This window comes from Salvelinus fontinalis, chromosome 26 (assembly GCF_029448725.1).
Source record: "Salvelinus fontinalis isolate EN_2023a chromosome 26, ASM2944872v1, whole genome shotgun sequence".
Lineage (NCBI taxonomy): Eukaryota > Metazoa > Chordata > Actinopteri > Salmoniformes > Salmonidae > Salvelinus > Salvelinus fontinalis.
Window position 1 is genome coordinate 39,738,431 of NC_074690.1, and position 15,766 is coordinate 39,754,196.

A 15,766-nucleotide genomic window follows, 5' to 3' on the forward strand; every position below is an offset into this window, starting at 1 on the left:
AGGGTACTGTCATCAGCTGTAATCTGCTGCCATCCATTGAAAGGCACTGACAGTCATTTTAGCATCAGAGCCATATTTAGATATCTAAGTAGGTCAAGACAATTAGGCTAATGGATTAGTCTCTTTTGATTATCAGAAGATGATTTTTTTTTAATGAAAATGGCAATGACGATGATGATAACGTCGACATTGAAGACGATGATGAAGATGAGCTGCTGCTGATGAGATTACTGACAAGGATGATTTTGATAACAATGATGCTGATGAAAGTTTCCTTCTGTAGGTGAAGTGTGACCAGTACTGGCCGACCCGTGGTTCAGAGACCTATGGGATGACCCAGGTCACCCTACTGGACACTATGGAACTGGCCACCTTCTGCGTGCGCACCTTCTCCCTGCACAAGGTCAGTACACACACACATGCATGCACGTACGGGCACAGGCACTCATGCACGCACGCACACACACCATGTTATGTTCTTCTATCTTCGTGGGACCTACAATTTATTTAAATTCAAATCCGATTTTCCCTAACCCCTAAACAACACACTAACCCTTACCATGTCCCTAACATTAACCCAAAACCTAAACCTAACCCCTAACCCTAAACATAACACTAACCCTTACCATGTCCCTAACATTAACCCAAAACCTAAACCTAACCCCTAACCCTAAACATAAAACGAACCCCTAAACTTAACATAGCCTTTGTCCTCATGGGTGTGTGGGTAACACACACACACACACACAAACTCCACCTCACCTCCCCTGTTCTCGTTTATCTTCTCCCACTCCCCCCTTTCTATTCTTCTGTTCATCTTGGTAAATCCAGCGCCATTTGCTCTTGATTAATTTACTGTCATGCCCCATGACACTTCTACACTCTCAGCCAGCTAATGAACCAGAAACAATTTAAAGGGATTTGAATTCAAATCTCGACTGTCACCCTGTGAGAAAACAGCAGAGAGCAAAGGGGAAGGTGATTATACTGCAGTTAATGGAGCATTGGTTCTATCCAGTCAGCAATTCAGCCTGAACCTGTCATGATGCACTGTTACAGAGAGATTATCACTGTTAGAATCACACTAATCTAGGAACTAGAGCCCCACCAGGCAGTGTCTCAAAACACACCGAAACTAGGCCAGTTGACTTTTAAGTGCTTTGAGGTACATTATTAATATATCAGTTATGAATATAGAGTACATACAGTGGTTTCGGGAAAGTATTCAGACCCCTTGACTTTTTCCTTTTTCTAAAATGAATTTAAACGTTTTTTTCCCCTCATCAATCTACTCAAAATACCCCATAATGACAAAGCTAAAAACTGATATATCACATTACATAAGTATTCAGACCCTTTACTCAGTAATTCGTTGAAGCACCTTTTGCAGCGATTACAGCCTCAAGTCTTCTTGGGTATGACGCTACAAGCTTGGCACACCTGTATATGGGGAGTTTCCGCCATTTTTCTCTGCAGATCCTTTCAAACTCTGTCAGGTTGGATGAGGAGCGTTGCTGCACAGCTATTTTCAGGTCTCTCCAGAGATGTTTGATTGTGTTCAAGTCCGGGCTCTGGCTGGTCCACTCAAGGACATTCAGAGACTTGTCCCGAAGCCACTCCTGTGTTGTCTTGGCTGTGTGCTTAGGGTCGTTGTCCTGTTGGAAGGTGAACCTTCGCCCCAGTCTGAGGTCCTGAGCGCTCTGGAGCAGGTTTTCATCAAGGATCTCTCTGTACTTTGCTCCATTTATCTTTCCCTTGATCCTGACTAGTCTCCCAGTTCCTGCCCCTGAAAAACATCCCCACAGCATGATACTGCCACCATCTTGCTTCACCGTAGGCAAGGTGCCAGGTTTCTTCCAGATGTGATACTTGGCATTCAGGCCAAAGAGTTTCATCTTGGTTTCATCAGACCAGACAATCTTGTTCCTCATGGTCTGAGAGTCCTTTAGGTGCCTTTTGGCAAACTCCAAGCAGGCTGTCATGTGCTTTTTACTGGGGAGTGGCATCCGTCTGGCCACTCTAAATTAAAGGCCTGATTAGTGAAGTGCTGCAGAGATGGTTGTCCTTCTGGAAGGTTCTCCCATCTCCACAGAGGAACTCTGGAGCTCTGAGTGACCATTGGGTTCTTGGTCACCTCCCTGTCCAAGGTCCTTCTCCCCCGATTGCTCAGTTTGGCCGGGCGGCCAGCTCTAGGAAGAGTCTTGGTAGTTTGAAACTTCTTCCATTTAAGAATAATATCGAGCCTCCCGGGTGGCGCAGTGGTCTAGGGCACTGCATCGCAGTGCTAACTGCGCCACCAGAGTCTCTGGGTTCGCGCCCAGGCTCTGTCGCAGCCGGCCGCGACCGGGAGGTCCGTGCGGCGACGCACAATTGGCATAGCGTCGTCCGGGGTAGGGAGGGTTTGGCCGGTAGGGATATCCTTGTCTCATCGCGCTCCAGCGACTCCTGTGGCGGGCCGGGCGCAGTGCGCGCCAGCCAAGGGGGCCAGGTACACGGTGTTTCCTCCGACACATTGGTGCGGCTGGCTTCCGGGTTGGAGGCGCACTGTGTTAAGAAGCAGTACGGCTGGTTGGGTTGTGCTTCGGAGGACGCATGGCTTTCGACCTTCGTCTCTCCCGAGCCCGTACGGGAGTTGTAGCAATGAGACAAGGTAGTAATTACTAGCGATTGGATACCACGAAAATTGGGGAGAAAATGGGATAAAAAAAAAAAAAAAAAAAAAAAAAAAAGAATAATATCGAGGCCACTCCGTTCTTCAGGCTCCTTCAACTATGGGATCTTATATAGACACGTGTGTGCCTTTCCAAATCATGTCCAATCAATTGAATTTACCACAGGTGAACTCCAATCAAGTTGTAGAAACATCTCAAGGATGATCAATGGAAACAGGATGCACTTGAGCTCAATTTCGAGTCTCATAGCAAAGGGTCTGAATACTTACAGTTGAAGTCAGAAGTTTAGATACTTTTAGGTTGGAGTCATTAAAACTCGTTTTTCAACTGCACAAAGATCATGCTTTTTGGAGAAATGTCCTCTGGTCTGATGAAACAAAAATATAACTTTTTGGCCATAATGACCATTGTTATGTTTGGAGGAAAAAGGGAGACGCTTGAAAGCCGAAGAACACCATCCCAACCGTGAAGCACAGGGGTGGCAGCATCATGTTGTGTGGGTGCTTTGCTGCAGGAGGGACTGGTGCACTTCACAAAACAGATGGCATCATAATTGTGGAAAATTATGTGGATATATTGAAGCAACATCTCAAGACATCAGTCAGGAAGTTAAAGCTTGGTTGCAAATGGGTCTTCCAAATGGACAATGACCCCAAGCATACTTCCAAAATTGTGGCAAAATGGCTTAAGGACAACAAATTCAAGGTATTGGAGTGGCCACCACAAAGCCCTGACCTCAATCCTATAGAACATTTGTGGGCAGAACTGAAAAAGCATGTGCGAGTAAGGAGGCCTACAAACCTGACTCAGTTACACCATATCTGTCAGGAGGAATGGGCCAAAATTCACCCATCCTATTGTGGGAAGCTTGTGGAAGGCTACCCAAAACATTTGACCCAAGTTAAACAATTCAAAGGCAATGCTACCAAATACTAATTGAGTGTATGTAAACTTCTGACACACTGGGAATGTGATGAAAGATATAAAAGCTTAAATAAATAATTCTCTACTATTATTCTGACATTTCACATTCTTAAAATAAAGTGGTGATCCTAACTGACCTAAGACAGGGAATTTTTACTAGGATTAAATTAGTCAGGAATTGTGAAAAACTGAGTTCAAATGTATTTGGCTAAGGTGTATGTAAACTTCCGACTTTATGTTTTTTATTTGTATTTAATGTGCAAAAAAATATAAAAACGTGTTTTCTCTTTGTCATTATGGGGTATTGTACGTAGATTGATGAGTGAAAACATGTATTTAATCCATTTCGAGTAAGGCTGTAACGTCACAAAATGTAGAAAAGGGGAAGGAGTCCGAATACTTTCCAAACACACTGTATGTCAATTCATATGTTATGTAATGTTTGGAAGCATAATAATTATCAAGTACATGGGGAGAACACAGATTCTTTTGTTTGGTTTCTGAAAGTACCCCTCTCTCCCTTCTGCTGTGTCTCGTACAGTAGTAATGGCGATGGCACTAATAATGCTCTCCTCTCCCTTCTCTCAGAGTGGTAGTAGTGAACGGAGGGAGGTGCGTCAGTTCCAGTTCACTGCCTGGCCGGACCACGGAGTACCAGAGTACCCCACCCCGTTCCTTGCCTTCCTACGCAGGGTTAAAGCCTGCAACCCCCCTGACGCAGGTCCTGTCATCGCACACTGCAGGTAGGAGGACACACAAGCACACATATACCCACACACACATATACATTTACATTTACATTTAAGTCATTTAGCAGACGCTCTTATCCAGAGCGACTTACAAGTACATACATTCATACTTTTTTGTACTGGCCCCCCGTGGGAATCGAACCCACAACCCTGGCGTTGCAAGCGCCATGCTCTACCAACTGAGCCACACGGGACCATATACCACACACTTGTGACACGCACGCACACACACACACACACACACCCTGGATCCACCCATACATGACAGGCTGTCCTGACGAATGACCACTGATAGCTCAGACCCCCCTCCCCCCATCCCTATTTCTCTCTCTCAGTGCGGGGGTGGGCCGCACCGGCTGTTTCATCGTGATCGACGCCATGCTGGAGAGAATCAGACACGAGCGCACGGCTGACGTCTACGGTCACGTGACCCTGATGAGGTCACAGCGGAACTACATGGTGCAGACGGAGGACCAGTACGGCTTCATCCACGAGGCGCTGCTGGAAGCAGTGGCTTGTGGGAACACGGAGGTGGCGGCCAGGAGCCTGTTCTCCTACATGCAGAAGCTGGGCCAGGTGGAGAATGGAGAGCACGTCACCGGCATGGAGCTGGAGTTCAAGGTGAACATATAAACACAGTGGATACTGTAGCATAGAAATATAATGGATGGAATAGAGACATGTAGAAATATAGTTCAAATACAGCGATATGCCAGTCAGAAATAGGTTCACAATCAGAAATTTGTTTTGGTGTAGTACAATGCTTCAAAAAGCAATCCTCTCTGTATCTCTCCCTCTCTATTTTCCTCTCTCTCCTTCAGCGTCTGGCCAACACAAAAGCCCACACGTCTCGGTTCGTCAGTGCCAACCTGCCGTGTAACAAGTTCAAGAACCGCCTGGTCAACATCATGCCCTACGAGACCACCCGTGTCTGTCTGCAGCCAATCAGAGGCCTGGAGGGCTCAGACTACATCAACGCCAGCTACATTGATGGATACAGGTACGTCTCAACCATAGAAATATAAATAGTAGAATAGACATCCCAATTCAAGACAATGTTCCATTACTAAATTGCTTTTGCATAGATATAAAACCCTAGGAAGTTTGAATCTGTGCCACAAACTGTCCACCATCTTGACAAGGACCAGGTCTGATAAGCTATTTTATACTTGCTAGTTTTATCTTTATGGTCTATTAATTAAGGATTGTGTCCGTGTGGTTATAGGCAGCAGAGAGGTTACATCGCCACCCAGGGTCCACTGGCTGAGACCACAGAAGACTTCTGGAGAATGCTGTGGGAACACAACTCTACCATCGTTGTCATGCTCACTAAACTGAGAGAGATGGGACGGGTAAGGTTACGCACACACATGCACGCAACACCCACCTACTCACACACATACACACACGTGCCATCTCTGTTCCTTTGTGTGTCTCTACAGGAGAAGTGCCATCAGTACTGGCCTGCGGAGCGTTCAGCCAGATACCAGTACTTTGTAGTGGATCCCATGGCTGAATACAACATGCCCCAGTACATCCTCAGAGAGTTCAAAGTCACTGACGCAAGGGTGAGTGTGTGTGTGTGAGAGTGTTTTTGTGTGTGCAACATTTCCACAGTACTCTCTATCCTCTTCAGACAAGTCAAGGTTAATGACGCGTGACTATTCATGCTTGTGTGTGTGTTGTAAATGTAACTGTGAATTACTTATCCCTTTTGTAGGGTATTTTATATTGTAATCAGTCACCTCTCCCCCTTATCGTCCATCTATCAGGGGAGTTTGTGAGGGCCCTGGCAGCTAGCATGTTCAATCGACCCACCGTAGATTACTCTAGTCAACCCTGTCCTCTCCTAACGCCCTGAACGTGTGAGTGTGTGAGTGTGTGTGTGTGTGTGTGTGTGTGTGTGTGTGTGTGTGTGTGTGTGTGTGTGTGTGTGTGTGTGTGTGTGTGTGTGTGTGTGTGTGTGTGCAGTGCGGGTGTGTGTGTGTGCAGTGCGGGTGCGTGTGCGTGCGCATGCTTGCATTCCTGTGTGTGTGTGTGGTGTGTGCGTGTGCATGCTTGCATTCCTGTGTGTGTGGTGTGTGCGTGTGCATGCTTGCATTCCTGTGTGTGTGTGTGCATGCTTGCCTTCCTCTGTGTGTGTGTGTGTGTGTGTGTGTGTGTGTGTGTGTGTGTGTGTGTGTGTGTGTGTGTGTGTGTGTGTGTGTGTGTGTGTGTGTGTGTGTGTGTGTGTGTGTGTGTGTGTGTGTGTGTGTGTGTGTGCGTGCGTGCGTGCGTGCGTGCGTGCGTGCGTGCGTGCGTGCGTGCGTGCGTGCGTGTGTGCCGTTGATAAGCCTGTCCTGACGGCCCATTAACAGATGTTGTATTGATCTCTGTGGAGTCAGGTTGTCTGAGCAGAGAAAATATGTAATTGGCTACAGACAGACAGGCTCCAGAGCCAGGCAGACAGGATTTATACACACATAGATCAGACGGAGAGAAGATGAGGAGGGTAGGTGGTCAAAAACCATAACCAGACCTGCAACCTTACTAGAAAACATAACTCTTTCTGAATAGATAGTAGAATAGTTTGATTGGTAAAAGCAGTAGGAGGGAAATCTTGCTTTCACTTTTCCAATCACGTACAGAGAGCAGTGTTTACCGGTAACAATAAGGAGGAAGGAAGGGTGTATGTCACTTCTTCTTCCTTCCACTCTCCCATTAGGATGGCCAATCGCGGACAGTTCGTCAGTTCCAGTTCACTGATTGGCCAGAGCAGGGAGTTCCGAAATCTGGAGAGGGCTTCATCGACTTCATTGGCCAGGTGCACAAAACCAAGGAGCAGTTTGGTCAGGACGGCCCAATCAGTGTCCACTGCAGGTAATAGCTATAGGTTTTGATTAACAATGCATTGCCCTTATAGACTTCACACATCTCTTATTCCCCATTACTGCTGTATAAAGGTTTTCCAAGATGGCGTAGCAGACGGACGTGTATTTCTCTTGTCCCATCTTGTACATAGTCGTTTTCCATTTTTCCCCCGTATATTTCGTATATATTTTAATCTCACCCAATGTTGTACGGATCTGCTATTTTTATACTTTAGAATCGGAACCCCCATCAGAAGTTAGCCAGCTAACTAGCTAGTAGTCAGTTAGCCACTGCTAGCGGTCTTCACCGTTAACTCGGAAACCATTCAGCTTCAGCTCGGTCAATACCTGCCAGTCTGCCCAGTGCGATATCAACCCAGAGCATATCGGACAGCTTTTTCTCTACCTCATCACCGGATTCCTGCCACAAGCCCTGGTCCATTACATCGGATCATCGCAGCTAGCTAGCTGCATTTGAGTGGCTACTGCTGGCTAACGCCTCTGTCCCAAAGCAAGCACCAGTTAGTCTTGAGCTAGCCTCGAGCTAGGCTCATCTCCCGGCTAACCGAAGAGGTCTACCAGCTAATTATTGGGCTACAATACCTCTTTTACCAATTGGCCAGGACCCTTTATTGCCGACACAGAGCCCCGCTGATCCATCACGACTGGTCTGCCGACATAATCGTCCGAGGTGGCTTCCGTTGTGACATCGCCGAAGGCCCATCTGCTAGCCCTGTCCCACTAGCTGTCTGAATTGCTGTGTCTCCAGCTCGCCTAGCGTACTAGCGACTACTGAACGGCTCCCTAACTCACCTGTTGCTGCTCATTGGACCCTATGATCACCCGGCTACACATGCCTCTCTCTAATGTCAATATGCCTTGTTTTCTTCTGTTTTGGTTAGTTATTATTGTCTTATTTCACTGTAGAGCTCCCAGCCCTGCCCAACATGCCTTAGATAGCCCTTTTGTCCCACCCCCCACACATGCGGTGACCACACCTGGCTTAACTGGTGCCTGTAGAGACAAAACCTCTCAACGTCACTCAATGGCCTAGGTTTACCTCCAGTGTACTCACATCCTACCATACCCTTGTCTGTACATTATTCCTTGAATCTACTCTACCACGCTCAAAAATCTGCTCCTTTTACTCTCTGTTCCGAACGCACTGGACGACCAGTTCTTGTAGCCTTTAGCCGTACTCTTATCCTACTCCTCCTCTGTTCCTCTGGGGATGTAAAGGTTAACCCAGGCCCTGCAGCCCCCAGCACCACTCCTATTCCCCAGGTGCTCTCATTTGTTGACTTCTGTAACCGTAAAAGCCTTGGTTTCATGCATGTTAAATCAGAAGCCTCCTCCCTAAGCTTGTTTTATTCACTGCTTTAGCACACTCCACCAACCCTGATGTCCTAGCCATGTCTGAATCCTGTCTTAGGAAGATGGGTGAATTTTGGCCCATTCCTCCTAACAGAACTGTGGAACGGAGTCAGGTTTGTAGGCCTCCTTGCTCGCACACACTTTTTCAGTTCTGCTCATATTTTTTCTAGAGGGTTGAGGGCTTTGTGGGCTTTGTGATGGCCACTCCAATACCTTGACTTTGTTGTCCTTAAGCCATTTTGCCACAACTTTGGAAGCATGCTTGGGGTCACTGTCCATTTGGAAGACCCATTTGCAACCAAGCTTGAACTTCCTGACTGATGTCTTGAGATGTTGCTTCAATATATACAGATAATTTTCCATCCTCATGATGCCATCTGTTTTGTGAAGTGCACCAGTCCCTCCTGCAGCAAAGCAACTCCACAACATGATGCTGCCACCCCTGTGCTTCACGGTTGGGATGGTGTGGAGAAGCAGTGCCTTCTTCCTTGCGGGGCGGCCTTTCAGGTTATGTCGATATAGGACTCCTTTTACTGTGGATATAGATACTTTTGTACCTGTTTCCTCCAGCATCTTCACAAGCTCCTTTGCTGTTGTTCTGGGATTGATTTGCCCTTTTCGCACCAAAGTACGTTCATCTCTAGGAGACAGAATGCGTCTCCTTCCTGAGCGGTATGACGGTTGCGTGGTCCCATGGTGTTTATACTTGCGTACTATTGTTTGTACAGATGAAGGTGGTACCTTCAGGCATTTGGAAATTGCTCCCAAGGATGAATCAGACTTGTGGAGGTCTACAATTATTTTTCTGAGGTCTTGGCTGATTTCTTTTGATTTTACCATGATGTCAAGCAGAGAGGCACAGAATTTGAAGGTAGGCCTTGAAATGCATCCACAGGTACACCTCCAATTGACTCAGATGATGTCAATTATCCTAACAGAAGCTTCTAAAGCCATGACATAATTTTCTGGAATTTTCCAAGCTATTTAATGGCACAGTCAACTTAGTGTATGTAAACTTCTGACCCACTGGAATTGTGATACAGTGAATTAGAAGTGAAATCATCTGTCTGCAAACAATTGTTGGAAAAATGACTTGTGTCATGCACAAAGTAGATGTCATAACCGACTTGCCAATACTATAGTTTGTTAACAAGACATTTGTGGAGTGGTTGAAAAACAAGTTTTAATGACTCCAACCTAAGTGTATGAAACTTCCGACTTCAACTGTATATCCATCCTGCCTTTCTAAAATCTTTGAAAGCCAAGTTAACAAACAGATCACCGACCATTTCGAATCCCTCCGAACCTTCTCCACTATGCAATCTGGTTTCCGAGCTGGTCATGGGTGCACCTCATCCACGCTCAAGGTCCTAAACGATATCATAACCGCCATCGATAAAAGACAGTACTGTGCAGCCGTCTTCATCGACCTGGCCAAGGCTTTCGACTCTATCAATCACTGCATTCTAATCGGCAGACTCGATAGCCTTGGTTTCTCAAATGACTGCCTCGCCTGGTTCACAAACTACTTCTCAGATAGAGTTCAGTGTGTCAAATCGGAGGGCCTGTTGTCCGGACCTTTGGCAGTCTCTATGGGGATGCCACAGGGTTCAGTTCTCGGGCCGACTCTTTTCTCTGTATATATCAATGATGTCGCTCTTGCTGCTGGTGATTCTCTGATCCACCTCTCCGCAGACAACACCATTCTGTATACATCTGGCCCTTCTTTGGACACTGTGTTAACAAACCTCCAAAAGAGCTTCAATGCCATACAACACTCCTTCCGTGGCCTCCAACTGCTTTTAAATACTAGTAAAACTAAATGCATGCTCTTCAACTGATTGCTGCCCGCACCCGTACACCCGACTAGTATCACTACTCTGGACGGTTCTGACTTAGAATATGTGGACAACTACAAATATCTAGGTGTCTGGTTAGACTGTAAACTCTCCGTCCAGACTCACACTAAGCATCTCCAATCCAAAATTGAATCTAAAATTGGCTTCCTATTTCACAACAAAGCATCCTTCACTCATGCTGCCAAACATACCCTCGTAAAACTGACTATCCTATCCAACCTTGAATTCGGCGATGTCATTTACAAAATAGCCTCTAACACTCTACTCAGCAAACTGGATGTAGTCTATCACAGTGCCATCCGTTTTGTCTGTGGCCTATTTATTGCCTTACCTCCCTAATCTTCTACATTTGCACACACTGTACATAGCTTTTTCTACTGTGTAATTGACTGTACGTTTGTTTATGTGTAACTCTGTGTTGTTGTTTTTGTCGCACTGCTTTGCTTTATCTTGGCCAGGTTGCAGTTGTAAATGAGAACTTGTTCTCAACTGGCCTACCTGGTTAAATAAAGGTGAAATAAAATACAAAATATTAGTCTGGCCGTCATATTGGTAAGGTCAGAGCTGGTATTCGTTTGACCCGTGTGTGTGTGTGTGTGTGTGTGTGTGTGTGTGTGTGTGTGTGTGTGTGTGTGTGTGTGTGTGTGTGTGTGTGTGTGTGTGTGTGTGTGTGTGTGTGTGTGTGTGTGTGTGTGTGTGTGCAGTGCGGGTGTAGGGCGAACTGGAGTCTTCATCACTCTGAGCATTGTTCTGGAGAGGATGCGTTACGAGGGAGCTGTGGACATCTTCCAGACAGTCAAGATGCTGAGGACACAACGCCCTGCCATGGTGCAGACGGAGGTAGGCTTCACAGACACAGCGCCCTGCCATGGTGCAGACGGAGGTAGGCTTCACAGACACAACGCCCTGCCATGGTGCAGACGGAGGTAGGCTTCACAGACACAACGCCCTGCCATGGTGCAGACGGAGAAGGGCTTCACAGATACAGCGCCCTGCCATGGTGCAGACGGAGGTAGGCTTCACAGACACAGCGCCCTGCCATGGTGCAGACGGAGGTAGGCTTCACAGACACAATGCCCTGCCATGGTGCAGACGGAGGTAGGCTTCACAGACACAGCGCCCTGCCATGGTGCAAACGGAGGTAGGCTTCACAGACACAGCGCCCTGCCATGGTGCAGACGGAGGTAGGCTTCACAGACACAGCGACCCTGACATGGTGCAGGAGGTAGGCTTCACAGACACAGCGCCCTGCCATGGTGCAGACGGAGGTAGGCTTCACAGACACAACGCCCTGCCATGGTGCAGACGGAGGTAGGCTTCACAGACACAGCGCCCTGCCGTGGTGCAGACGGAGGTAGGCTTCACAGACACAACGCCCTGCCATGGTGCAGACGGAGGTAGGCTTCACAGACACAGCGCCCTGCCATGGTGCAGACGGAGGTAGGCTTCACAGACACAATGCCCTGCCATGGTGCAGACGGAGGTAGGCTTCACAGACACAATGCCCTGCCATGGTGGAGACGGAGGTAGGCTTCACAGACACAACGCCCTGCCATGGTGCAGACGGAGGTAGGCTTCACAGACACAGCGCCCTGCCATGGTGCAGACGGAGGTAGGCTTCACAGACACAGCGCCCTGCCATGGTGCAGACGGAGGTAGGCTTCACAGACACAGCGACCCTGACATGGTGCAGGAGGTAGGCTTCACAGACACAGCGCCCTGCCATGGTGCAGGCGGAGGTAGGCTTCACAGACACTTTGCTGACCTCTCCAATTATAAAATGGTTTGTCTAGAAATGGACAGATATTGCTAGATGTTTTTTTCCCATTCATTCGTAGAGATAGCAGACCACCTTACTAGCTACACATGTCCATCTCAGTTATCAATATACTGCACTAGACAAAAATCTGTCTATATTCTTTCTTCTTGTTCAGGATGAGTACCAGTTCTCCTACCAGGCTGCCCTGGAGTACCTGGGGAGTTTTGACCACTATGCAACCTAAGAGAGGAGAGGAACTGTCATCCCTCCTTCCTTCTGCTCAGATAGAGGTCCACAGAGAAACAAGGAACAACCAACGAGAGAAGCAGGCTGGAAAACGACAAAACAATGAACCTTAAATCCCACCTGAGGGACGACACTACTAACAAGGAGTAATCATACAAGAACATCAGCAACAAACAACAACAACAACAACAACAACTAGATGAATGTCAAAGAAAACCTGCGCTCTCAGGAAAGACCTGGAAAGGGTGTGTTGGGAGTCGGAGACAGACTATTACATGTGTAATCCTGCTTATTCTTCTTACCTCAGTGTTCAAAATGTGGAGGACTTATAATACCTGTGTGTGTTGTGGTCAGCTATTTCAAAAACGAAACCAGTGAAAAACAAAACTGCTTCAGAAACAGGAGTTATGATATGTATGTGTAAAAAAATACAAGGACACAAAAAGCCTGGATATTTGCTGCACCCTAAATGGGTTTTTATGTTATTACCTTTCTATCTATGGGTTAAGTGTATGAGGGGTGAAAGTGCAAAGGTGAACGTTTTCATGTGTCTGTCGTTTTGCATTCTGGTGTCTGTTGCTGCCACAGCTAGTCCTGGCTTAACCTGAGCACAGTTTTAGACAGAGGACTAAACCTAGTCCTAGACATCAAAGTAGGACTAGAGGGACGGTTTGAGCTGCATGTCTGTGATTGGACGCCAGGCTCTCCTACCCACAGTGCCAAGAGAAACCACGCTGTTCCTGGGCAGATGGAAAATGTACTTTGACCTCTGATGAGGAGGAATGGTGCCCTACTATCTGTACATCCAGCTTACAATACATGAGCGGTAAACTCACAGATCTAGAACCAGTTTACCCTCCTTAAATTGTAACCTAAACCATTTGGGTGAAAAAGCTAAACTGACCTTGATCAGTGTCTGGGGGCAACTTCACCCTACTCCAAGTGGGGATCAATATTATTACAAGTTAAAGTTTAGTCATCCATGCCTACTTGCTATTGCTGACATCATATTTCATAACCTAATGACAGTAAAGGTTAAACACAGTTCAGGCAATTCCATTTCAACCCCAGTCAGTCATTTCAGGAGATTCCATGTATGAAATGAATGTTGTCTATATTTTTCTTGGAGGACCATTTCGATGAATGAACAGAATTTCAAATAATGGTCTTTTTTTTGGGGGGGGGGGGGGGGGGGGGTAAATTTCCAGCTTCTGCAGAAATAATTGTAAGGATCCTATTCATTGTGGTTCAGTGTCTTTGCCTTATGTTTCACCATGTTGGTTATCTGCTGCTTAGGCTGTATCCCATCTACCTGAGCTAAGCATTGAGTGCCATGATGTAGCTTACACCTATTTGAATTCTGTCCCCATACATTGGAATGGTCCTGATGGCTCAGTGGGTTGGAGCCTGGTTCTGACAGCATTAAGGTTGTGGGTTAAATCCCTGCTTGGGGCTACGTATACGGTACTGAATATGTGTGTTAACTGCGAGTCGCTTTGGATGAAATGAGCTTTGCTTGTTAAACAATGTAAATCCCAACGGGTTGAGAGTAGAAGAAAGAGGTTTGAACTCAAACTCAACCCACTCTCTTCCTCTCAGTCCCTCCCTCGGCTCACAGTGGCTCTTCACTGCTTCTCTCCGGTTTCTCTCTGCTCGTAGTCTTATTGTGCAGACAACAAAAAAACGAACGACACAACCCAATGCTTTCCCTCAAGTCCACTCCGACGTCCCCCCACCAGCCCTTGAGATGTTGTCCTCTTCTCTTATTCATTTGATGTACTATAATCTGCTTCCCCAGATACGTCGTGATTGTAGAGCACAGTATGGTTTATCGTACATGAACTTGAACTGTACATACCGTCTGACGTATAGAGTTCTTTATAGTCCAGTACATAGGCCTGAGCATAAGGCGTACATGCAGTACAACACGCATAATTATTTATTATCCAAAAAAAAGAGCCTTATTGTTATTGTTGACTTTGTCAAATATTTATTTGATATGATTTTTTAAATATTTATTATCATTCTATTTTGTTACTGTTATTAAGACTTGATTTTTTACTATTGGTTGATTTGTTTATTTATAGTTTTATTTGGGAAAATAACCGAATATAACCAATGAGATGTTGTTTACTTGGCAAGCCAATTTTACTGTATGATATCGTCAATGTTTTTTTAATTGTCTTTTTTATTTGCTTTAGTACAATGTGTACAGCACTCTGTGTAGAGTGCTATTTGATACTGATGTCCTCATAGATAGATACTTAGAGCCAGACCTAGTTTCAGTTCAGTGACTCCCCCCGCTCCCATTATCATAGTTAAAGTGGTACGATCCGATCGCCAATACGGCGGCATAGATAGAGAGATTAAACGGGTCGAGGAAAGTACAGTAGTTGTTTAAAGTCTATGCTACACTGTTCAAATATAGTGTGCTACTATAGATCGAAGGAGTATATGATAACATTTTCGGACAAATGGTGGGGAAAGTATTTAACAATTAAGTTATCCGGATAATGCAATTTAAGTGTGGTCCAAACGTTTATCTGGTTTGACTTAAAATGTTAATAATTAAAATATAAATACACCTGAAATGAAAGACCCACAGACTAAACATGTGACATCAAGTAAGGGCCAGTTTCTATGGCATCACATATATCCTGTTACCTGGTAACTGTTATTTTCTTTCAACCCTGGTTGTAGATAGTATTGTATGTTGACTTTGTATTAAAAGCAGGATGATTGGAGATACAGCATAATGAGTCATTTGGTTCCTCAGTCATTGTTTGTGATTGTCTGACAACTGGCTGCAAATGATGCACTGTAAAAGTATAGGAATGTAACACAGCAGAAGCAAGGGAGGAAGCCTTTGTGATGAGGTACATTTCAAGAAGAAAGGTGTGAAGTGTATCTTTATCCACTAGGTGGTGTCCAACCACCTATCTAGAAAGAAAATGTCCATTTATTTTACTAGGCAAGTCAGTTAAAGAAAAAAATCTTATTTACAATGACGGCCTAGGAACAGTGGGTTAACTGCCTTGTTCAGGGGCAGAACGACAGATTTTTACATTGTCAGCTCGGAGAATCAATCAAGCAACCTTTCGGTTACTGGCCCAACACTCTAACCACTAGGCTACCTGCCGCCCCAACATGTAGGCTACATGCCGCCTAAACATGGCTCCCATTTAACCAGTCAAAGTCCATCTAATCTATCATTATACAAGAAAGTGTTCCTAGCTACGATCCCTCAACATTCAGGTTGTGTAACATTTCCTTGTATTTAGTATTTGGACCAACCAAATGGTTTTCTTTGGAATGTTGTAATGGATGGAAAATG

General features: G+C 45.8%; 1 protein-coding gene across 8 annotated transcripts in view; it reads left to right on the forward strand.

Moving 5' to 3' along the window:
* The window catches only part of LOC129824322 (receptor-type tyrosine-protein phosphatase S-like), a 106,346-nt gene extending 91,170 nt beyond the window's left edge, over nt 1-15,176 (forward strand). For all 8 annotated transcript variants that reach the window (XM_055883889.1, XM_055883882.1, XM_055883884.1 and 5 more), the window contains 9 exons: nt 284-403; nt 4,185-4,339; nt 4,681-4,966; nt 5,167-5,345; nt 5,571-5,697; nt 5,788-5,913; nt 7,050-7,204; nt 11,132-11,267; nt 12,362-15,176. In XM_055883889.1, coding sequence (XP_055739864.1) covers nt 284-403; nt 4,185-4,339; nt 4,681-4,966; nt 5,167-5,345; nt 5,571-5,697; nt 5,788-5,913; nt 7,050-7,204; nt 11,132-11,267; nt 12,362-12,430 — 1,353 coding nt within the window. In that variant the 3' untranslated portion in view covers nt 12,431-15,176. The remainder of the gene's footprint in view (nt 1-283; nt 404-4,184; nt 4,340-4,680; nt 4,967-5,166; nt 5,346-5,570; nt 5,698-5,787; nt 5,914-7,049; nt 7,205-11,131; nt 11,268-12,361) is intronic.
* The last annotated feature ends 590 nt before the right edge of the window (nt 15,177-15,766 follow it).